This window comes from Ranitomeya imitator, chromosome 1 (genome assembly GCF_032444005.1).
Source record: "Ranitomeya imitator isolate aRanImi1 chromosome 1, aRanImi1.pri, whole genome shotgun sequence".
Lineage (NCBI taxonomy): Eukaryota > Metazoa > Chordata > Amphibia > Anura > Dendrobatidae > Ranitomeya > Ranitomeya imitator.
In genome coordinates this window covers 295553078-295577095 of record NC_091282.1, presented here as the reverse complement: position 1 = coordinate 295577095, position 24018 = coordinate 295553078, and the positions used below count along the sequence as shown (strand labels likewise).

The 24018-nt window shown below is 47.3% G+C and overlaps 1 protein-coding gene across 2 annotated transcripts in view; it reads left to right on the top strand.

The window, feature by feature from the left end:
* Positions 1-24018, top strand: part of PI4KA (phosphatidylinositol 4-kinase alpha) — a 182086-nt gene that overhangs the window by 23334 nt on the left and 134734 nt on the right. For both annotated transcript variants that reach the window (XM_069756734.1, XM_069756726.1), the window contains exons 6-10: positions 1234-1493; positions 1703-1769; positions 2692-2840; positions 3951-4016; positions 4384-4480. In XM_069756734.1, the coding sequence (XP_069612835.1) occupies positions 1234-1493; positions 1703-1769; positions 2692-2840; positions 3951-4016; positions 4384-4480 (639 nt within the window). The remainder of the gene's footprint in view (positions 1-1233; positions 1494-1702; positions 1770-2691; positions 2841-3950; positions 4017-4383; positions 4481-24018) is intronic.

Genomic DNA, 24018 nt, shown 5'->3' with positions numbered 1-24018 from the left:
CCAAGGTGGTATTGTATTCCCACTGTTATGAGGGCATCGTTCTTCCCTCACCTCTTTTGGCAACAGTCTACAAAACGGAATGGGTTCCCCATATTCTGGATGAAGTGAGTGCTCTGAGTAGGTACGTCTCGAGGACAGCGTCCTTCCGAAGGTTGGACGCTTTTTGGGCTTCCTGACGGTAAGAAGAAGGCTTCCTGATGGTTACAGGAAGGGTTTAGCCGTTTCATCGGCCATGTTAGCCTGGTTGATTTGTTACACCATCCAGGAGTCCTTCCATGTTATATGTCAGCCTATCTCCCTGTCTGTTGAGGTTTCTTGGGTTCTAGGCACCAGGCGTCGGCAAGCAGGCCTGCAAGCTTGCGGGTTCGTCCAGTCCGCTTGCTTTCTTGAAGCACTATAATTCCCAGACTTCCACAGATGTGAGTCTGGGCAGGCGGACTCTGCAGGCCGCGGTGGCGCACTTGTAAGTATCGGTTACACAGGGCCTGATCTGATGTTGTCCCCACCCAGGGACTGCTGTGGGACGTCCCACGGTCTGTGTCCCCCAAAGAGGCGAAGGAGAAATAGGGATTTTTGTGCACTCACCATAAAATCCTTTTCTCCGAGCCATTCGTTGGGGGACACAGCTCCCACCCTGTTATTAGCTTGTGCTTGTTTTATAATTTGACATGCTATACTCTAATATATAATGTGACATGCTATACGCTCATATATTGTTATTGATCTCCTACTGCTTTTGCACCAAACAGGTTAGCTGAGAGCCAGCAGGAGGGTGTATACTGCAGAGGAGGAGCTAACTTTCTTTGTATCACTTAGTGTCAGCCTCCTAGTGTCAGCAGCATACAGGTCTGTGTCCTTCCCTGTATTCATCGACCCAGCGACACCCAGACTAATGTGGCTATACTGCAGCTCTGCTCATAGAAGCGACAAGGTTCAATATAGTTGCCCTGCTGTACTAGGCACAGTCACTATCGTTAGGATGTTGCTGGGCAGTCTAGTATAAGTGAAGGGGTAGTGGAGCTCCAGCATTGACTCGCTGTTGAATCTACTGGACGAGAAACTTCCTGTAGTTTATTTGTTATTGCAAATGTTAACTTTTATGGTTGTCAGATAAGAGAAGTAACTTGAGAAACTTTCTAAGAAGTGCAAAGTTTGTTGTTTTTTTTTTTTTGCTCACTGTTTTGTAGCTTCTGTTCTTTCATACTGTGAATGAATGAATCTCTCACCTTGCAGAATACCTGTGCAAGTATGCAATACCATGCTTAATTGGCATATCTCGGGCATTTGGGAGATACAGCAACTCTGAAGAGTCTCTGCTATCCAAGTTGTTTCCTAAGATCTCCCCTCAATCTCTGAAGGCTCCAGACGAGCTGGAAGGGATTCGTAGACGATCCTTCAATGATTTCCGATCTATTCTTCCAAATTCGCTCCTCAACGTATGTCAGTCAGACTCATTGAAGAGAAAGACAAGTAGTGTGTCTAGTGGTTCACAGGTAAATGTGCAATTCTTATATATCAGTACCTTACGTGTGTAAATTAATTCCAATTATATGTAAATAATGTAACATTTATTATTTTTATAATGTACATGTTGGATTTTATTAATGTGAAAAGGTAGTTTCTGCAAAACTCACCCCCCCAAAAATCTGTAATTTGTGTCAAAACAATAATGATAAACTGTTGCCTTGTTGATTCCTCACAGGTTAGCCCAGATCATGTTGTTCCCCTCCCTGGATCTCCTGCTGGATCCACAATCCAGTACTTTGAAGGTAATGCAGCCAAATAGTGTTCATTCATATTTGAATATCTTTGTTAAAGGGGTTGTCCGGTTTTAAACTACAAGTCTTCAGTCACTCGGTGACTGCAGACTTGTGAATCCTCGCAGGCTGGGAGGATTATCCGTCGCCAGTGTCAGGATTGCCTGTCATGTGACCGCAAGTCTGCGATATGCATACTCCCAGCCACTTTCAGACTAGAGTGTTTCCAACCTCAATCAATACCCTTGCATTGAGCAAGGCATTGTGCATCTATTCAGTGTGGCCAGGACTATGCATATTGCATTCTTGTGGTCACACGACTGCACTCCGGTTGCTGACACTGGAGAATCCTCACAGCTCACAGTGGTTGATTCAAAAGTCTGCAGTCACATAGTGACTGCAGACTGGTAGTTTAAGACCAGGCAACCCCTTTAATGAGGAATCACTTTGACAAAAATAATCTATTCAAAAACTATAATAAGCATATGAAAGATAAAGGTGTATGGGAAGTTTAAAGATAAAAAATTAAAAAATAACAATGTTTCTATGTATCTTTAATTTTGTAATACTTGTGTTCATGGTATGTCTTCTTGAATATTAATACAGATTTACAAAAAAAGAGGAATATGAAAAAAAATAACTACACACTTGGTCAAAATTATTGACCATTTTAAAACACGATGTGAACATTTTAAAACAAACATTATGAAGAATGTTTTTATTAAACATAAAACGTACATTTAACAATAAAACCTAAATTAAACAACAGGTTAATTTTGGTTGACATATTCCCTTTAAACGAACTGTGACCTGTTAATGTATTCTTTGCTAACACCTAATATCCAAACCATCTAATGGTTTGGTCCATTACTGTTGTGTATTTTTTTTTTCAAATCCGTATTATTTTTATTGCTCTGTTTTTCCTCTCCCACAGGATCTTATTTGCCAGATGGCAGCGCGGTGGATCCAGATTATTACCTCACCACCATCAGCTCCAGCTTCTCTGTCTCCCCTCTGTTCACCGGTGTCAACAATAAAGAGTTTGATATCCCCCAAGAAACCCTGCGTCAACTACTGTGCATGGTATAATGTTGTGATCACTACTTCCAGAAATGACCCCATAAATGACTCTCCTTCCAACAGGACAACAATAAACTCTTCAAGGACTCCTTACCGTGTTATTCGGACGATAGCTCTGTGTGTATTTTGGGCCAGTGCGTCCTATGTTTTAGATGAGGAAAATAGTAAAAAACATTGTAGCTAAAAATGTGGTCCCCATTCTAGTATGTATTGCCCCCCCACATCCCCATTCTGGTGTGCATGGCCCCCCTCATCAACGTCTTGGAATGCATGACCCCCTCATCTCTATCCTGGTATGCATGGTTCCTCATCTCCATCCTGGTATGCATGGTCCCCTCATCCCCATTTTGGTATGCATGGCCCCATCAGAAAAACATGAAAAAAAACCATAAACCAATCTACTTACTGTCCCTGCGCTCCCGCGCAGCATCCTGTTCTGATTCCAGCAGCTGATTTATGCATGTAAGCAGCACATGGTAGTGACATCATGCGCAGTTAGCCACAGCCACCAGCTTCCTGCAGCCGCTGGGTGATCATGTGTGCCCGCTACTAAAATGAATGAATATTCACTGGTCTTCACTTCCATGGGCATGGGGAGCAGTGAATATTCATTCTCTTTAATAATGGGCACATGCGATCGCCGAGCCGCTGCAGTGGCTTCGGCTACTGTGCCCGCTATTAAAGAAGATGAATATTCACTGCTCCACATGCCCATAGTCCCTCCCACCTCTCGGCGCTGACTTCAGTGCATAGAGGTAGGAGGGATTATGGGCATAGGGAGCAGTGAATATGCATGTCTCTCTAACAGCGGGCACAGGGGTTAGCCACAGCAGCCTTCTCCTGACTCCTGTGACTATTGTTCGCTGCTGCTGCTACCCCATCCCCAACCACAGCAGGTACATCTGGACTAGACAACACACCACCCATTTGCCTTCAAATTTTTGGAGTAAAAAGTGTGTCTTTATAGTCCGAAAAATACAGTAATTATGTTCTGGATGTTTATGGACATTGATTTAATTGTAGATACGAATGTATATATTTCATTAACTGGTGCAGACCTCTTCTATTATTTCTAATAATTTTGTTCTTGTTTTCTTTTTTTTTTCTTTACAGGTGAAGCAGATTGTTGCAGATCCAGTTTTGAGCTCATTAGATTGTCTCATCACTGAAGCTACAGAGGTAATGTTACTAATTATGGGAATTACTGATTACGATATATTAAAATCTTCTCCATATACATCCTAAATAGCTCTGCATACAATATTTGCAGGATGGCTGATGAAAATTTTCTCTTAATAAAATAATGGGTAGCAGGTAAAATACGGTATATTTTCAAGGCTTAAAGGACTTGTATATTTTGAAAAGGCCATTCTCATTTTGTAAAACCAACAGTTAACATTGTAGTCCTAGCTTTATGAAGCTTTCATTGTGGATAAGATAGGAAATGTTTGTGGTGCTAGGTTTGTTACCACCAGGTATTTTTAGTTACTTTTATTATATGATAGAAACTAATTTTGTTTGTTTTTATTTTTTTTACTGGTTTTAGGCTAATCCCAGCGCTGATCTTTTTTATAAAACCTTCAGCGATCCCCTCTACGTAGCGATGTTTAAGATGCTCAGAGATACACTGTATAATATGAAAGGTGGGTGTCAATGTGAAAATATCCTTCTGGTTTGCTTAAATACTGTTCTCAGTGAAAATGTTATTAATGTTCCCCTTTGTCCAAGAATACTCAGAGGACAGAGTACTCGCATCTTGTATCACTAATGCTTTATTGCTCCTCTTTTTTTTTTTTTTGCTTAGACCTGGGAGAAATGACATGACTTCTACATCCAGTTGCCATATTCACTGGCCTTACCACTGGGCAATTGGCTGTCAAAGTCACGTTATTGGCGCACATGATCAGGGATTAACTACCTTACTACTTTGTTTCTAGAATGTATGTAATAGTTTAGTGTCAGCTGTTTTAGGTATATTTATTTTCTTTATCGCCTCTCATTGGGGGACACAGGAACCATGGGTGTATGCTGCTGCCACTAGGAGGCTGACACTATGCAAATAAAAAAGTTAGCTCCTCCTCTGCAGTGTACACCCCACCGACTGGCATAATACTCTTCAGTTTAGCTTAGTGTCAGTAGGAGGTGGACACGGGTCTTTCATTAGACCCTTATCTACCTCAATGTGCGTCGTTTCTTTTCAGGTTTCCCCGGAAGGGATACAGGGTGAGCAGTCACACCTGTAGTCCCACTTTACGGACTATGAGTACGGCGTGTACTGCCATCCCGTATCCTCATAGATCCCTCTCCAGGACCAAGAGCCTAGCACACAAGCGTGCTTAGAAGTCCGGTCCTGGCCCCGTCCCCCACCCACTCGCCCACCAGAGCCTGTCGGTTGGAGGAGACGAGGACGTCCATCAGCAGCACCCATGGACGTCTGATACCTTCCCCAAGGTTAGTAACGGACGACGTGGGATGTTTTTAGGTGAGTATTCCCAGTGGGGGTTCCTTGTTTTAAGTACTCCAGGCCACCTTTTTGGGCCTGATCGGCGTTCCTAAAAGGGGCCCAGGATTCAGCAGGGGTCATGGCTGCTTTTGCAGCACTCCCCATCCCATGTGCGGTACCTTTCCTGCGCCCACACCTGACATCGCAGCAGTTCCCCTCCACTCTAGGCGGCGGCCTCGCAGGCTGCCGCGCCGCTGATATCGCCGCTGCGGTTTCCCCTCCGGCTCCTAATTTAGGCCCCGGCTGTTCCCGGGGCCTACTTCCGGCGATACGCCCGCCGGAGGCAGCGCAGCGGTCGCAGCCTTCTAATTTAGGCCCCGGTTTTTCCCGGGGCCTACTTCTGGCTATACGCCCGCCGGAGGCAGCGCAGTGGTCTCAGCCTTCTAATTTAGGCCCCGGTTTTTTTCGGGGCCTACTTCCGACGCCGGCACCAGAATCCTTTATTCCATGCGGCGGCTCCCGCGCCTATCAGCCGGGCGGCGCCCGCACATTATTAGCGCCGCACCGCTGTCTACCACAAGCACCGGCCACCGGCTTCTAATTTAGGCCCCGGCTTTTCCCGGGGCCTACTTCCGGGCCGCGCTCCGCCCACTTCCCTTCTCTTCGGGCGGGCTTTCTCCCGCCCGACAAACTGTGCCCTGCTTTCCCCACCCACCGGTGCCATCTCGTCTGGCTCCGCCCCTTCCACGCTGCTGCTGGACACTCAGGGCACGTGATTCCTGCATCGTGCCACGCACCTTCTAAAACTCCACAGAGCGCTCCTTCCTGGGGACACAGCACGCCATCTGCGCCGGAGATCCACAGCATTCCTACAGGTCTGCAGCATACTGGTATCCGGGTTTTTCGTCTGCCGTGAGTAGCTCTGCACTGCAGACCGACACCCCCCCTCTGCCCCACTGTCCCCTAACCCACCGGCATTTTCTTCAGGGACCTTTCTAAAATGTCTAATTCTAAAGGGGGCCGCTCTCGCCCTCCTACTTCTTCCTCTTCTACCTTAGTCAAGTACTTTACATGTTCGTCCTGTAACACCAAACTTCCCTCAGTGTCCGCGCTGAATCAGTTACCCCTGCAGACTCCCGCAGTAGCCAGCGGGTCGCAGGAAGCTCCGTCCGAACCCTTCATGGCTAGCCGCAAAAGGTCCAGACAGGAACGACGGTCTGAGTCCTCTTCTCGTTCCATCTCGCCACTCGGTCCCCCTCTGCGGTCGGCGTCCTCCCGATCCTCCTCCTCTGAGTCTGGCGAGGCTTTCTCTGATGCGCCCTCGGAGGATGTTTCGGAGCTGGATTCGAACCAAATCGCTACCATGAGGGATATGGTTCAAAATCTCATTGGAGCAATAAATCAAACCCGTGGCATCAAAGAGTCCTCTACGGATCCCGCAGATCAGGCGGTTTCGTTTAGACGGGCTAAACCACCTTCCAAGTTTTTTCGCTCCTCACCCGGAATTTGAGGAGATTATGACTAGAGAAAGAGAGAACCTGACCAGACGCTTTCAGAGAGGAAAGCGACTTGGCGTGTTATATCCCTTCTCTCCGGAGCTCACCGCTAATTGGACTGCCTCCCCTTCGGTGGACCCTTCAGTTTCCGACTGTCCACCAGCACGGTTCTTCCACTGTCCGGCGGAGCATCTCTGAAGGGTTCTAACGATAGGGTCATAGAATCTTCCGCAAAATCAGCCTTTGAAGCGGCCTCAGCTAGTCTTTGCCCGGCCTTCGCTTCCACTTGGGTTTCAAAATCTATATCCAAATGGGCCAAGCAACTCCGTCGGGGTCTTCTGGACGGGGCTCCGCCCGGACACCTAGCGGAACTTGCCAACCAGATTTCTCACGCGGGTGAATATCTGGTCTCCGCCTCCCTGGACGCCGCGTCTTGTGCGGCTCAGGCGTCCAGCAACGCAGTTGCCATCCGCCGAACAGTTTGGCTTAAGGCCTGGCAGGCGGATTTGTCTTCTAAAAAGTGCCTTACCAGCCTGCCTTTTCAGGGGTCTCGTCTCTTTGGTTCTAAGCTAGACCAAATTATTAAGGACGCTACAGGGGGCACGAGTTCCCTTCTTCCCCAGGCTAAGCCTCGACGCCCTCCTCCTAGACGTCAATTTCGGTCTTTTCGGCGCTTCGCGGCATCTAATTCCTTCTCCTAGCGGCAACAGAGGCCACAGGCCCGTCAAGAAAAGAAGTTGGTATCCTTTAGGCCCACTCCTTCCTGGCGTGCTCGCTACTCCCAGGGTAGATCCTCCAGGTCCAGGACTGGAAGGACCTCCTCGGCATGACTCTCGGCTAGTAGCCAGTCCACCTCCCAGGCTTTGCGGCCGTCTTCTCTTCTTCAGGGACATTGGATCTCCTCGGTAGAGGACGCTTGGGTCAGGGAAGTTGTATCCTCGGGATACAAGATAGAGTTCCTTTCACGACCCCGGGATCGTTTCTTCGAATCCCGACCTCCAAGAGATCCCGCTCTAGTTCCGGGTTTCTTCGCAGCCATCGCGTCTCTCCTCAAAGCCGGGGTAATCGTTCCCGTCCCGGAGAAAGAACGGTTCACAGGTTTCTACTCAAACCTTTTTGAGGTACCGAAAAAAGACAGCAGAGTGCGTCCCATTCTGGATCTCAAAATTACTGAACAGGAGAGTCCGCCTAAAGCACTTCAGGATGGAATCCCTTCGTTCAGTAATTGCTTCTATGGAGGCTCAGGAATTTCTGTGTTCCATAGACATTCAGGACGCCTACCTCCATGTCCCAATATTCCCCGGACATCACCGATTCCTGCGCTTTGCGGTGCTCCAGGAACACTTTCAGTTCGTCGCCCTGCCATTCGGTCTTGCAACCGCCCCAAGAGTCTTCACGAAGATCATGGCGGCACTGATGGCCATCTTGAGGGTCAGAGGTCTGGTTCTGTTTCCATACCTCGACGACATCCTCATCAAGGCTCCGTCTTTTTCTCAGGCCCACGAAAGCCTGTCCATCGTTCTCGACACCCTCGCCCGTTTCGGGTGGCTGGTCAACCGGAAGAAGTCCTGCCTTATTCCTTCTCAGCGCATCATCTTTCTGGGCATGCTCTTCGACACTCGTCAGACCAAGGTCTTTCTTCCCGAAGACAAGAGATCCATTCTTCGTCGGGACATACGCTTGCTCCAGGGCCCTCGGTCTCCCTCCTTCCGATCGGCCATGAAGGTTTTGGGGAGGATGGTAGCATCATTGGAAGCCATTCCCTTCGCCCAATTTCACTCTCGACCTCTTCTGCAAGCCATCCTGTCTCAGTGGAACAGGTCTGTCTTCTCCCTGGACCGCCCGATCCGACTCTCTCCCCGAGTCAAACGGTCTCTCAACTGGTGGCTCACGTCACCTCTCATCTCCCAGGGCAGGTCCTTCCTTCCAGTTCACTGACAAGTGGTAACAACGGATGCCAGCCTGCTCGGCTGGGGTGCAGTGATTCGCCAACTGACTGTACAGGGACGTTGGTCGGCGCAAGAGTCACCCTTGCCGATCAATGTTCTCGAGATCCGGGCCATTTTTCTGTCCCTTTGTCACTGGGAAAGGATTCTCAGGGGCCTTCCTATCCGAATCCAGACGGACAATGCCACGGCGGTGGCATATGTCAACCATCGGGGGTGAACTCGGAGCTCCTTGGCCTTGGCCGAGGTATCCAAGATCCTCCTTTGGGTAGAGGCAATGGTTCCGGTGATATCCGCGGTGCATATCCCCGGCGTGGACAATTGGGCCGCCGACTTCCTCAGCCGCGAGGGTCTCGCGGCAGGGGAATGGTCCTTACATCCGGAGGTCCTCCATCAGATGTGTCTTCGAGGGGGGACTCCGGACGTGGACATCACGGTGTTTCGAATGAACAGGAAGGTTCCGCGGTTCGTCTCCAGGTCTCGCGATCCTCTCGCAGTGGGCGTCGACGCTCTGGCCATTCCTTGGTCACAGTTCGTGCTGCCCTACCTGTTCCCACCCCTTCCCTTGCTTCCCAAACTGCTGAAAAAGATCAAAGCGGAAGGGGTGCCGATCATTCTAATCGCCCCGGATTGGCCCAGGAGAGCTTGGTTCGCGGAGCTCGTCAATCTTCTCGCGGACGCTCCCTGGCGCCTTTCAGACAGGCCAGATCTGCTGTCTCGGGGTCCGATCTGCCACCCGAGTTCACGGGCGCTCAGTTTGACGGCGTGGCTGTTGAGACCGCGGTTCTAAGAGCGTCCGGCCTTTCGGCTCGGGTGATTCACACCATGATTCAGGCTCGGAAGCCTTCGTCTTCCAGGATCTACTATCGTACCTGGAAGGCTTACTTCCGTTGGTGCGAGTTCAGTTCAGCCGCGTTTCACCTATGTCCTTTTCCCTGCCTTCCATCTTGGCTTTCCTTCAGGCAGGACTGGATTCGGGCCTTGCTCTTATTTCCCTAAAGGGCCAGGTTTCTGCGCTTTCCATCCTTTTTCAAAAGACTTTAGCTTCCAGACCACAGGTTGAGACCTTCCTTCAAGGAGTAGCCCTCGCGGTCCCTCCGTTCAGGGCCCCTGTGGATTCATGGGATTTAAACCTGGTACCGGACGTTCTGAGGGTTTTCCCCTTTGAACCTCTCAAAGAGGTTCCCCTGTCTTGGAAGGTGGCCTTTCTTGTGGCCATCACTTCTATCCGCCGCGTCTCCGAGTTGGCGGTTCTCTTGCCGACCTCCTTTCTTGGTTATCCACCAGGACAAGGTGGTCCTCAGACCTCCGCCTTCCTTTCTTCCTATGGTGGTTTCCACATTCCACATCAACGAGGACATCGTTCTACCTTCTTTTGTCCAGCTCCGACTCATCTTCTGGAGCGATCGTTGAACAAGCTGGACCTTGTCAGGGCAGTGATGATCTATCTGGATAGAACGTCCACTTCCTGGAAGACGGATTCTCTTTTCGTCATTCCTGATGGCTCGCGCAGAGGCCAGCCAGCTTCTAAGGCGACTATTGCTCGCTGGATCAGAACGGCTATTCTGGAGGCTTACCGGGTCAAGAACAGAGTGCCTCCTCCTGGGATCAAGGCTCACTCTGCCCGGGCAGTCGGCGCCTCCTGAGCGGTGCACCACAGGGCTTCCGCCCTACGGCTTTGCAAAGCGGCAACCTGGTCTTCCATCCACACGTTCGCCAAATTTTACAAGGTCCATACCTACGCTTCGGCGGACGCCAGCCTAGGCAGAAGGATCTTGCAGGCGGCAGGGGTGAGTCCTGTGACCTGATGGAAGTCTGTTTTACCCGCCCTTGGGAACAGGATTTTTGGTTGCTTACCGTAAAATCTGTTTCTTGGAGCCTCCATTGGGGGACACAGCTCCCTCCCAATGTTTTGGTTATATGTTCTATGACTGTTCTTACGTTTGACTGTTATCACGTTTACAGTTCTCAAGTTTGTGGTTTTGGTTTTCAACCTTGTTATTTATCTCCTACTGCTTTCTCACTAACTGAAGAGTATTATGCCAGTCGGTGGGGTGTACACTGCAGAGGAGGAGCTAACTTTTTTATTTGCATAGTGTCAGCCTCCTAGTGGCAGCAGCATACACCCATGGTTCCTGTGTCCCCCAATGGAGGCTCCAAGAAACAGATTTTACGGTAAGCAACCAAAAATCCTGTTTTATCATGATTGGAGCTTTATTTTCTTTTAAATGTCTTCACTTCCATGCTTGTACATTTCCATACAGTTAATTAATAATGTAATTGATTTCTGCCTCTACCACTAGGGGAAAAATACTGCATATTGATTTATGTAGCTCCCGTGAAAGGGGTAATTTGGAGACTATGTTCACATCTGCATAAGAAGCTCTGTCATAAATGATGGGAGGAATGGCATACCATACAGCATTTTCTCTATCGCCTCATTGGGGGACACAGGGACCATGGGGTGTATGCTGCTGCCACTAGGAGGCTGACACTATGCAAATAAAAGTTAGCTCCTCCTCTGCAGTGTACACCCCACCGACAGGAAGTAGGATATTCAGTTTAGCTTAGTGTCAGTAGGAGGTGGACACGGGTCTTTCATTAGACCCTTATCTACCTCAATGTGCGTCGTTTTCTTTCAGGTTTTCGGAGGGATACAGGGTGAGCAGTCACACCTGTAATCCCACAATACGGACTGAGTACGGCGTGTACTGCCACCCCGTATCCTCATATATTTGACCGCAGGACCAAGATCCTAGCACACAAGCGTGCTTAGAAGTCCGGTCCTAGCTCTGTCCCCCTCCCACTCGCCCACCAGAGCCTGTCGGTTGGAGGAGACGAGGACGTCCATCACCAGCTCCCTGGATGTCTGATACCTTCCCCATTAGCTTTGAGGTTAGTAATGGACAATGTGGGATGTTTTAGGTGAGTATTCCTACTTCTAGAATCCCTCCTCAAATCCGGGTTTGTCATGGGGGATCCCTTGGGATTCCGTTTTTTTATTCCTTCTATCCCTTTGAGAAACATCACAACAAAAATTTAACAGATCCCATTACAAGTAAATGGTGTACATCCAGCTTTGTTGGCATCCATTGTTGAACAAATCTGGCATTCCATAATTCTCATATCTTTGGCTGCTACGGCCGACACTGTTTTGGTTAACAATGCAGTCAGTGATGCGAGTACAAAGACCATTAATCTACGTCAGTTAGTTAAGTTTACTCACCAATAACAGGTGCCGAAGAAGAGGAGGGTGAACTATTCTTCAATCAAGTTCAAGAGGAAATCGACAAGATGCCAAACAAGACTTGCTCATTATCAAGGGAGACTTAAATATCAACGTGGGCCACGGAAAACACAGAACCATTTTTTTGAAACTTTGGACTAGGTGAACGAGATGAGGCTGGTGGAAGATTCATTAACTTTTGTAAGACAAATCAACTGTTCATCATGAACACCTTCTTCCAAAATCACATATGGAGACTCTACACATGGTCATCACTGAATTGGACCTATAAAAAAAAAAATCAGATTAACTATATATGTGTTCATTACCCTGAAAACAAGGCCAGGAGCTGACTGTGGACCTGATCATGAACTTTTGACAGCAAAGATTATAGTCAAGCTACGCAAACTGACTAGACAGCAGGCCCTTTCCTATTTCGATTTGACCAACTTATCTGAAGTTTTTTTGAATGGTCTGCACAACCAATTCATCACAGCCTGATGAATTCTGGACACCTATAAAAGACCATTCTTATTAATGAAGAAGCCAGGTAGACAATAAATAAGAGGCAAGAAGAGACTCTTCCTTCCCAGTTCCATGGGTAATAGAAGAGACCCTAAAGATCATAGAAGAAATACGAATGGCAAAAAGGTAACAAGTTGAATGCAGACAACATCCGTAAAAGACTGAGGAGTGCCACTCGAGTTAAAGGGAAGGTGCCACCAGTTTTCTCGTATTTTGTTTTTTTGTGAAATTAAGCTTAAAATAGTAATTAAAATGTACTAATGCAATGTTTGCACTGTTTGCAAACATTTCTATATGAAAAATATTATATATTTTTCTACAAATATACATATTTACCACTAGGGGGAGCATTTTCCGTTTTAGACCTCAAGCAGCTATAGTAAGATTTAGCAGCTCTGCCCCAGGGATATTAGACCACCCAAAAGGGGAGGGAAATGGTGATGTCAGCAGTTACTGTCCCAACAGTAAGAATGAAGAGCAGCATCACAGGGCAGCGCCATTTTGTGTGTGACTGCCCTGTGACCTGCTATCACCAGCAGTTACTACATCAGAGTCAGAGCTTGTTTACAGAGGAGCAGAACACAGTGGGCTCAGCAGCATCTGGACCCAAGAAGAGTGAAGACGTGGTGTGCATGGAGCAGCATTAGGAGCTGTCTGGGAGCTCCAGCTCTGCAGTGAATAGCCAGACATTATGGAGGGAGGGGAGAGATGCATTGTATGGCTAAGGCCGGGGTCACACTAGACCGTAATACGGACGAGTGCAATGCGATAAAAAATCGCATAGCACTCGTTCCAATGTTAATCTATGGGGCAGCTCCCATCATCCGATATTCTCTCGGCCGTATTCAGGATCCGAGTGAAATCGCAGCATGCTGCAATTCTCAGCGTATCTCGGCCGAGAATCGCCAATGAAAGTCTATGGGGGTGAGAAATAAATCGCACAGCACACGGACCATCAGTGTGACGTGCGAGAAATTCTCAGGCATTGGGCAGGTGACAGGAAAGGCTCAGCCATTATTTGCTCATTTTGCAAGTGTGTGAGAAAATCTCACCATACGGACGCCATACGGATGTCACACGGATCATTGGATGCGAGAAAATCGCATCCTCGCACTGCACACGGATCACTGTTTTGGTAACATTTGTGCGATTCTCGTCCATCAAAAACGGACCTTTTTTTATACGTTGTGTGTGTCCCCGGCCTAAGAGTGACTGATGGGAGAGAAAGAGACGTGAAGTATGATGAGTGAGACACGTATGGAGTGTGATGGGGAGATACACATTGAGGCTGTGTGCACACGTTCAGGATTTTTCACATTTTTTTGCGTTTGTTCGCTATAAAAATGTGATAAAAACTATTTAAAAATGCATACATATGCATCCCATCATTTATAATGCATTCCGCAATTTTTGTGCATATGTTGCGTTTTTTCTGGGGGAAAAACGCATCGCAGTAAAAAACGCAACATGTTCTGCGCATGTCGTGTCTCCTCCTTTGATGTGGGCTCCGGCGCTGAGCCCACATCAAAGTCACGACATGTCGGCTGTTTTGTACAGCTGACATGTGCGCGCAATAGCGGCAGGTGAAATCGCAATTCACCAGCCGCTATTAACCTGTTAAATGCCGCTGTCAAATGCTGACAGCGGCATTTAACTACCGCTTCCAGCCGCGCGGCCAGAAATGGGCGTGTCGTCCACCCCCGTCACATGATCAGGGGTTGGCGATGCGTCAGGATGGTAACCATAGAGGTCCTTAAGACCTCTATAGCTACTGATGCCGGCCTGCTGTGAGCGCCTCCCTGTGGTCGGCACTCATAGCAAGCCTGTAATTCAGCTACGGAGCAGCAATCTGATGATCGCTGCTATGTAGCTGAGCCGATCGAGTGGTGCCAGCTTCTAGTTTCCCATGGAGGCTATTGAAGCATGGCAAGTGTAAAAAAAATGTTTTTAAAAATATGAAAAAAAAAAAAAATTAAAGTTTAAATCACCCCCCTTTTGCCCCATCAAAAATAAAACAATAAAAAAATCAAACCTACACATATTTAGTATCGCCGCGTTCAGAATCGCCCAATCTGTCAATAGAAAAAAACATGACTGACATGTGCCCGCAATAGCGGCAGGTGAGATCGCGATTCAACCGTTCCTCTGTATGTTTTCCGTCCGGCGGAAACAGCTGTTTTGACGGATCCTGCAAAAAACGGATGAAACGTGTGGCCATCCGGCGCTAATACAACTCAATGAGAAAATAACGGATCCGGCGAAAAAAACTGATCTGGCAGAAAAAAAAGGAAATTGTGGAAAAAAACGGATCCGGCGGGAAAAAACGGAACTGGCAGATAAAAAAAAGAACTTGTGGAAAAAAATGGATCCGGCGGGAAAAATGGATCTGGCGGGAAAAAACGGATCAGGCGGAAAAAAAAGGATCCGATGGAAAATAAACTGATCTGGCAGAAAAAAAAGGAAATTGTGGAAAAAAACAGATCAGGCGGGAAAAAAAGGATCCGATGGAAAAAAAAAATGATCTGGCAGAAAAAAAAAGGAAATTGTTGAAAAAAATTGATCCGGCGGGAAGAAACTGATCCGGCGGGAAAAGACGGATCAGGCGGGAAAAAAAGGATCCGATGGAAAAAAAACTGATCTGACAGAAAAAAAAGGAAATTGTGGAAAAAAACGGATCTGGCGGGAAAAAACAGATCAGGCGGGAAAAAAAAGGATCCGATGGAAAAAAAACTGATCTGACAGAAAAAAAAGGAAATTGTGGAAAAAAACGGTTCAGGCGGGAAAAAAAGGATCCGATGGAAAAAAAAACCTGATCTGGTAGAAAAAAAAGGAAATTGTGGAAAACGGATCCGGCGGGAAAAAACTGATCCGGCGGAAAAAAATGGATCCGGTGGAAAAACGGATCTGGCGGAAAAAAACGGATTCTGCAAATGTGCTCGCAGGATGCGTTTTTTCCCCATAAACTTGTATTAGCGACAGATCGTGACGGATGGTCGCATGGTCGCGTCCGTCGTGCAACGGATCCGTCGTGTTTTGGCGGACCGTCGGGACGAAAAAACGTTCAAGTGAACTTTTTTTGTCCAGCGCGTCCGCCATTTTCTACCGCACATGTGCTGCCAAAACTCCGCCCCCTCCTTCTAGACTTCAGAATGGGCAGTGGATGTGTTGAAAAACTGCATCCGCTGCCCACGTCGGGCACAAATTTCACAACGTGCGTCGGTACGTCGGCCCGACGCATAGCGACGGACTCGTACCGACGCAAGTGTGAAAGAGGCCTTTGTGAGGGTTGAATTAAAAAAAAACCGCGTGGGCGCCCGTGCAATTTTCTGCGCCAGAGGGGGAAAGCCGACGGCCGGGGGCCAATATCTGTAGCCTGCTATGAATATCAGCCCGCAGCTGTCTGTATAGCCTTTACTGGCTATTAAAATAAGGGGACCCCAAGAAAAAAATTGCGTGGGGTCCCCCTATATTTTATAGCCAGAAAGGCTACGCAGACAGCTGCAGGCTGATATTCATAGCCTAGAGAGGAGCCATGGATATTGCCCCCCCCCAGGCTACAAATACCAGTCCGCAGCCGCCCCAGAAATGGCGCATCTGTAAGATGCGCCAATTCCGGCACTTAGCCCCTCTCTTCCCACTCCCGTGTAGCGGTGGGATATGGGGTAATGAAGGGTTAATGTCACCTTGCTATTGTAAGGTGACATTAAGCCGGGTTAATAACGGAGAGGCGTCAATAAGACGCCTATCCGTTATTAATCCAATAGTAAGAAAGGGTTAAAAAAAACACGCACACATTAGGAAAAAAGTATTTTAATATTCTTCATTTCACCATACTTCAGCGCCTGCAAACAAACGTAAAATAATAAACCGTATACTACCTGTCCGCCGTAGTCCAATTAATATCGAGTGTCCCACGACGATCTCCCCTATAGAACAGTGACATCGGGTGATGTCACTGCTCTATAGGACCCTCAGTGACACACTGACAGGAGACAATGGCTCCTACAGTGCATCACTGAGAGGTTACCTTAGGACAAGGTCTCACTTTATGGCAATTGCTGCCTGGGAAAATTTCTCATACAGCAATGGCATAAAGTGAGACTAGGGACTTTTTTTTTTTTACAGCGGCGGAGGAATACAGTGGTGGAAGGATACCTTCCTGCTGTCATTGTGTTCCTGGAGCCCCTAGAGAGCAGTCGCATTATCTGATGCTGCTGCTCTCCACGGGAGATCGTCGTGGGACACTCGTGGATTTCTGCGGACAGGGAGTATATTGGTTGTTTGTTTTTTTAATATTTTTTTTACAGATGACACTGGCTTCGGGGAACAAAGTGACAAGTAATGGTGAGTATGAAATCTATGTTTAATGTACTGTATGTCTATATGTATGTAATGTATGAATGTATTGTATGTAGCATGTATGTAGCATGTATGTGGCATGTATGTAGCATGTATGTATGGAGTATTTTTTTTTTTTCATTCAACACATTAGCCGGATGATGGGACTATTACTGTCCCATAATTGGCTAATGTGTCAATCACTGTCATTGTAGCAGGCATCGTCCGATGGGACTTGTAGTCCCATCGGACGATGCTTGCACACACGCATAGAGACCCCCCCACGCTGCACAGAGACCCCCCCACGCCACACAGAGACCTCCCCACGCTGCAGAGACCCCCCGGCGCCGCAGAGACCCCCCGGCGCCGCACAGAGACCTCCCCACGCCGCACAGAGATCCCCGACGCCGCACAGAGACCCCCCCACGCCGCACAGAGACCCCCCACGCCGCAGAGACCTCCCCACGCCGCAGAGAGACCCCCCCACGCCACACAGAGACCTCCCCACGCCGCAGAGCCCCCCGACGCCGCAGAGACCCCCCCACGCCGCACAGAGACCTCCCCACGCCGCACAGAGACCTCCCCACGCCGCACAGAGACCTCCCCACGCCGCAGAGACCTCCCCACGCCGCCCAGAGATCCCCCGACGCCGCCCAGAGATCCCCTACGCCGCCCAGAGACCCCCCCACGCCGCCCAGAGATCCCCCACGCCGCCCAGAGACCCCCCCACGCCGCACAGAGAACCCCCATGCCGCACAGAGACCCCCCCACGCCGCACAGACCCCCCCACGCCGCACAGAGACCCCCCCACGCCGCACAGAGAGGGAGAGCGACACAGGGGGAGAGTGCAGTTTACCGGAGATCACTGGGACTCTGTGCAAGTGGGGAGGCGGAGACAGAGCAGGGGGAAGCACACAGGGCAGCGTGTGAGAGCAGAGGATGTCTGCCCAGAACCTGCAGTGCCTGCAGTACAGAGGAGAAGTGAGGGCTTCTTCTCTCCTGTGATAGAGAGCAAGTGGAGCTCGGCAGATAGCACTGGGCTCTAATAAAATGGCAGCTAGTCACACCTACAGCAGTGAGTTGTGCAGCCCACAGAGGCGTGCCCAGCTCACTGCTAATGCTGCTACAATGTTACAGATAGGGTCCGAGCCGGTCTATTATCTCCTATGTCCATGGGGTGCCGTAATCTGACACTGATAGTGACGTGCTACTGCTGCAAAACCAAGATGTCAGCCCCCAGTGCATTCTTTCTACTCATATATCACACGAAATCTGTTTTACATGCATTCAAATCTGGGTTATAACAGCATGTTATGCTACATTACATTGATTAATGAATGATCTACAAACGCGGTACCTTCCCTTTAACAAAGAACTTTATTACCAAAAGATAAGTACAGAGATAGAAAGAGAACATCCAAGGGGCAAGGTAAAAAAAAAGCCTTCCTAAAGATCAAAGAGATATGACGAAAGTTTCAACCTAGAGTGGGCATGATGAGAAACGAGAACAAACTAACTGAGCCAGAACAAGTTGAGGAATGATGGAAAGAGTACACGGAGCACCACTACAAGTTTTAACTTAGTGATAAGGGAAGAAACTGATTATTTAAATGATAGTGAGCTGAACATCCTGAAAGATGAGGTCATTGCTGCCGTAAAGCTTTTGTCAAATAACAAATCGCCTAGATGTGACAATATTCCAATAGAGGTAATAAAGTCTTCTGAAGAAGAACTGAAATAGAAGTTGATGTCATCACATGCCTATGTCAACACGTATGGACAACTGGTAAATGCCCCAAGGACTGGGTAAGATCCGTGTTTATTCCTATAGTGAAAACTATTGGATTATTGCTCTTATACTTCATGCCAGCAAAATACTACTGAAGATCCTACAAAGACGGATACAGTCTTACTTTGACAACGAGATGCCAGACGATCAAGCAGGATTCAGAAAAGGCAGAGAAACAAGAGATGTTATTACTAACATTAGATGAATAAAGGAAAAGGCCAAAGAATACAAGATCTATTTTTGCTTCATCTACTAAAGCAAAGCCCTTGACTGAGAGATACGTGTCACTGCGCACTATGGTGTCAGTGATTGTAAAACCAGACTAATTTCCTCCAGCACACTACGAGTTGAGAGGATTAAATGAGTTATGTTATGGGCTGCTTTTAGTGGACCTCCATAGAGTGGGTGGGAGGGGGTCCACAGTATCTCCACATGCAGAGTCCTGACAGGACCTGTGTGATGTCAGGATCATGTGATCAGTCACATGATGGAGGAGTCACAAGGTCTGGTCTTTAAATAGCTGAAGGCTGGAGAATGAGCACTCCAGGAAAGTGTTGCTTGGACTGGTGAACCTGAACAGTGTGTGTTCTGCCAGCAGTGAGCGGAAGGAACCCCGCTCACAGAAGGACTGTGTTTGTTCTGCCACCATTATGTTTTGTTCTCCTGTTTTACCCAGATGGCTATGTTTTCTTTACTAAACCTTGGTTTATTCTACCTGCAATAAACCAAAGGAAATTCTTAAAGCTGCACTGTACCCATGTCTACCTCCGTTTGCAGCCGAGTGAGCCGCTGTACCACTATATATAGATAGATATATTGTGAGGCAGTGACCAGTGTCACAGGTAGGGGTCACTGTATATTCTCCCCAGGATGCTTAAGGAGGCATATTGAGGCCATGGGGGTGCATTGCAGTCACAGGTGTAGCGGTGATTGCAATTGTGAGCCAGTGACTGGTGTCACAGGTAGGAGTCACTGTGTGTTCTCCCCAGGATATACACGGAGGTGTATGGAGGCCATGAGAGTGCATTGCAGGCACAGGCGTAGCTGTGATTGCAATGCAGACTAAAAAAAATAAGTGTTAGTCTTGGGCATGTTAGTGTTAGAGTTGGGAAAACCTGCTCTGGGGTTATTGCATTTTGAAACAGACTGCAGGATGGTAGTAGTGCAGTCCGTTTCATTCCAGGCCCAGGTTTTCCATGTGGCTGAAGGCCACAGTTCCCAGCTAAAATCCCTGCAGTAAAGGCTTTGAACATGTCTGTATCACAGTGGAGTTTGCAGCAAGCAAAGCAGACGGCTCTGTAGATAAGCCCCTGATGTATCCTAAAAGATGAGAAAAAGACGTTAGATTATACTCACCCAGGGGCGGTCCCGCTGTTGATCCGGGGCCTCCCATCTTCATCAGATGACGTCCTCTTCTTGGCTTTATGCTGTGGCTCCAGCGCTGGCGTACTTTGTCTGCCCTTTTGAGGGCAGAGCAAAGTATTGCAGTGCGCAGGTGCTAGGCCTCTCTGACCTTTCCTGGCGCCTGCGCACTGCAGTACTTTGCTCTGCCCTCAACAGGGCAAACAAAGTACGCCTGCGCTGGAGCCGCTGCGTGAAGACCAGAAGAGGACGTCATCTGATGAAGATGGGAGGCACCGGACCCGGACCAACAGCGGGCACGCCCCTGGGTGAATATAATCTAACGTCTTTTTCTCATCTTTTATGATACATCGGGGGTTTATCTACAGCATTCCAGAATCCTGTAGATAAGCACCTTATGCCGGTGGGCTTACCTCACCCGCGATTTTCGGGGTGACAGGTTCCCTTTAACTCGGTGGTGCAGTCGCCCACGACAACCGGTCTCGGAGGTGGACTGTCTTGTGCCCGGCGGTGAACCGGAGGTAGATTCTCGTGTGCCCGAAGGAGTACTGCGTGTTTAGTGACTGTTATCCGGAGAATAAGTTTCCCGGCAGAAATCCGGAGGATACCGGGTACTATGTAGTGCTGTGAATTTGACATTGATAATACTTGCTTGTGTGAATAGGACATTGAATGCTGTGAGGTATCCACATTAAAGAGACTTTGTGTTGAAACTTTGTTGGGTCACTACCTCCTTACTGCATCATTGCACTAATATATATCTAACTAGCTGAAGAGCCCAGCGTTGCCTGGGCATAGAAAATATCTGTGGTTAGTTATAGCACCTCACTTCTCTTATTTTCCCATCACGCCTCTCATTTTCTCCCTCACACCTCTCATTTTCCCCCTCACTCCTCTCATTTCCCCCTAACACTTGTCATTTCGACCTCACATCTGTCATTTTCCGATCACTCCACTATTTTCCCTCACTCCTCATTTTACACTCGCACCTTTTCATTTTCACCTCACACCCCTCATTTTCACCTCACACCTCTCATTTTCCCCTCAGTATATACATGTTTGTCATCTCCCTTATATATAGTATACACCTGTATGTCATCTCCTGTATATAGTATATACCTGATGTGTCCTCTCCTCCTGTATATTGTATATACCTGTAATTCATCTCCTCCTGTATATAGTATGTACCTGTTTGTCATCTCCTCCTGTATATAGTATATACCTGTGTCATCTCCTCCTGTATATAGTATATACCTATCATCTCCTCCTGTATATAGTATATACCAGTGTGTCATCTCCTCCTGTATATAGTATATACCTGTGTCATCTCCTCTGTATATAGTATATATGTGTGTATGATCTCCTGTATATAGTATATACCTCTGTCATCTCTCCTGTATATAGTATATATCTGTGTCATCTCCCCTGTATATAGTATATACTGTGTCTGTATGTCCTCTCCTCCTGTATTAGACCGCGTTCACACGTTATTTGGTCAGTATTTTTACCTCAGTATTTGTAAGCTAAATTGGCAGCCTGATAAATCCGCAGCCAACAGGAAGCCCTCCCCCCTGGCAGTATATATTAGCTCACACATACACATAATAGACAAGTCATGTGACTGACAGCTGCCGTATTTCCTATATGGTACATTTGTTGCTCTTGAAGTCTGTCTGCTTATTAATCAGATTTTTATTTTTGAAGGATAATACCAGACTTGTGTGTGTTTCAGGAAATATGGCAGCTGTCAGTCACATGACCTGTCTATTATGTGTATGTGTGAGCTAATATATACTGCCAGGGGGAGGGCTTCCTGTTGGCTGCGGATTTATCAGGCTGCCAATTTAGCTAACAAATACTAAGGTAAAAATACTGACCAAATAACGTGTAAACGCGGTCTAATACACACAGGTATATACAGTTATATGTAAAAGTTTGGGCACCCCTATTAATCTTAAGCTTAATGTTTTATAAAAATTGTTTTTTTTGCAACAGCTATTTCAGTTTCATGTATCTAATAACTGTTGGACACAGTAATGTTTCTGCCTTGAAATGAGGTTTATTGTACTAACAGAAAATGTGCAATCTGCATTCAAACAAAATTTGACAGGTGCATAAGTATGGGCAACCTTATCATTTTCTTGTTTTAAATACTCCTACCTACTTTTTACTGACTTACTAAAGCACTTTTTTTTGATTTTCGAACCTCATTGAGCTTTGAACTTCATAGCCAGGTGTATGCAATCATGAGAAAAGCTACTTAAAGTGGCCACTTGCAAGTTGTTCTCCTGTTTGAATCCCCTCTGAAGAGTGGCATCATGGGCTCCTCAAAACAACTGTCTAATGATCTGAAAACAAAGATTATTCAACATAGTTGTTCAGGGGAAGGATACAAAAAGCTGTCTCAGAGATTTAACCTGTCAATTTCCACTGTGAGGAACATAGTAAGGAAATGGAAGAACACATGTACAGTTCTTGTTAAGGCCAGAAGTGACAGGCCAAGAAAAACATCAGAAAGGCAGAGAAGAAGAATGGGGAGATCAGTCAAGGACAATCCTCAGACCACCTCCAGAGAGCTGCAGCATCAACTTGCTGCAGATGGTGTCACTGTGCATCGGTCAACTATACAACGCACTTTGCACAAGGAGAAGCTGCATGGGAGAGTGATGCGAAAGAAGCCATTTCTGCAACCACGCCACAAACAGAGTCGGCTGAGGTATGCAAAAGCACATTTTGAGAAGCCAATTTCTTCTTGGAAGAAGGTCCTGTGGACTGATGAAACCAAGATTGAGTTGTTTGGATATGCATAGCGGCCAAAAAACACAGCATTCCAAGAAAAACACTTGCTACCCACAGTAAAATTTGGTGGAGGTTCCATCATGCTTTGGGGATGTGTGGCCAATGCCAGCACCGGGAATCTTGTTAAAGTTGAGGGACGCATGGATTCCTCTCAGTATCAGCAAATTCTTGACAATAATGTTCATGAATCTGTGACAAAGTTGAAGTTACGCAGGGGATGGATCTTACAGCAAGACAATGATCCAAAACACCGCTCCAAATCTACTCAGGCATTCATGCAGAGGAACAATTACACTGTTCTGGAATGGCCATCCCAGTCCCCAGACCTGAATATCATTGAACATCTGTGGGATCATTTGAAGAGGGTTGTCCATGCTCGGCGACCATCAAACTTAACTGAACTGGAATTGTTTAGTAAAGAGGAATGGTCAAAAATACCTTCATCCAGGATCCACGAACTCATTAAAAGCTACAGGAAGCGACTAGAGGCTGTTATTTTTGCAAAAGGAGGATCTACTAAATATTAATGTCACTTTTCTGGTGGGGTGCCCATACTTATGCACCTGTCAAATTTTGTTTGAATGCAGCTTGCACATTTTCTGTTAGTACAATAAACCTCATTTCAAGGCATAAACATTACTGTGTCCAACAGTTATTAGATATATGAAACTGAAATAGCTGTTGCAAAAAAAAAAAATTTTTATAAAACATTAAGCTTAAGATTAATAGGGGTGCCCAAACTTTTTCATATAACTGTACTATATACAGGGGAGATGACACACGTATATACTGTATACAGGAGGAGATGACATACAGGTATATACTATATAAAAGAGGAGATGACACATAGGTATATAGAGGAGGAGATGACATACAGCAGGTATATACTATATACAGGGGAGATGACATACAGGTATTTACTATATACAGGAGGAGATGACATACAGGTATCTATAATATAACGCTGGGAGCGTCACTCTGTCCGAAGCCTTTATAGACTGCGCAGGCGCAAGCACCAGCGCAGTCTGGCCCCCACAGAGTGACGCTCCCAGGAGATCGCGGTATGCGTAAGCACTGAACGCATACCGCGATCTCCACCGGAGAGTCAGGGACCGCCAGGAGGGTAAGTATATTCACCTTTCCCCGTTCCAGCGCTGTGCGGCTCCGTCTCCCGGCTCCTCTGCTGTGAGAGTTCAGAGGGCGCGATGACGCGCTTAATGTGCGCCGGCGCCGCCCTCTGACTTACCAGTCACAGGC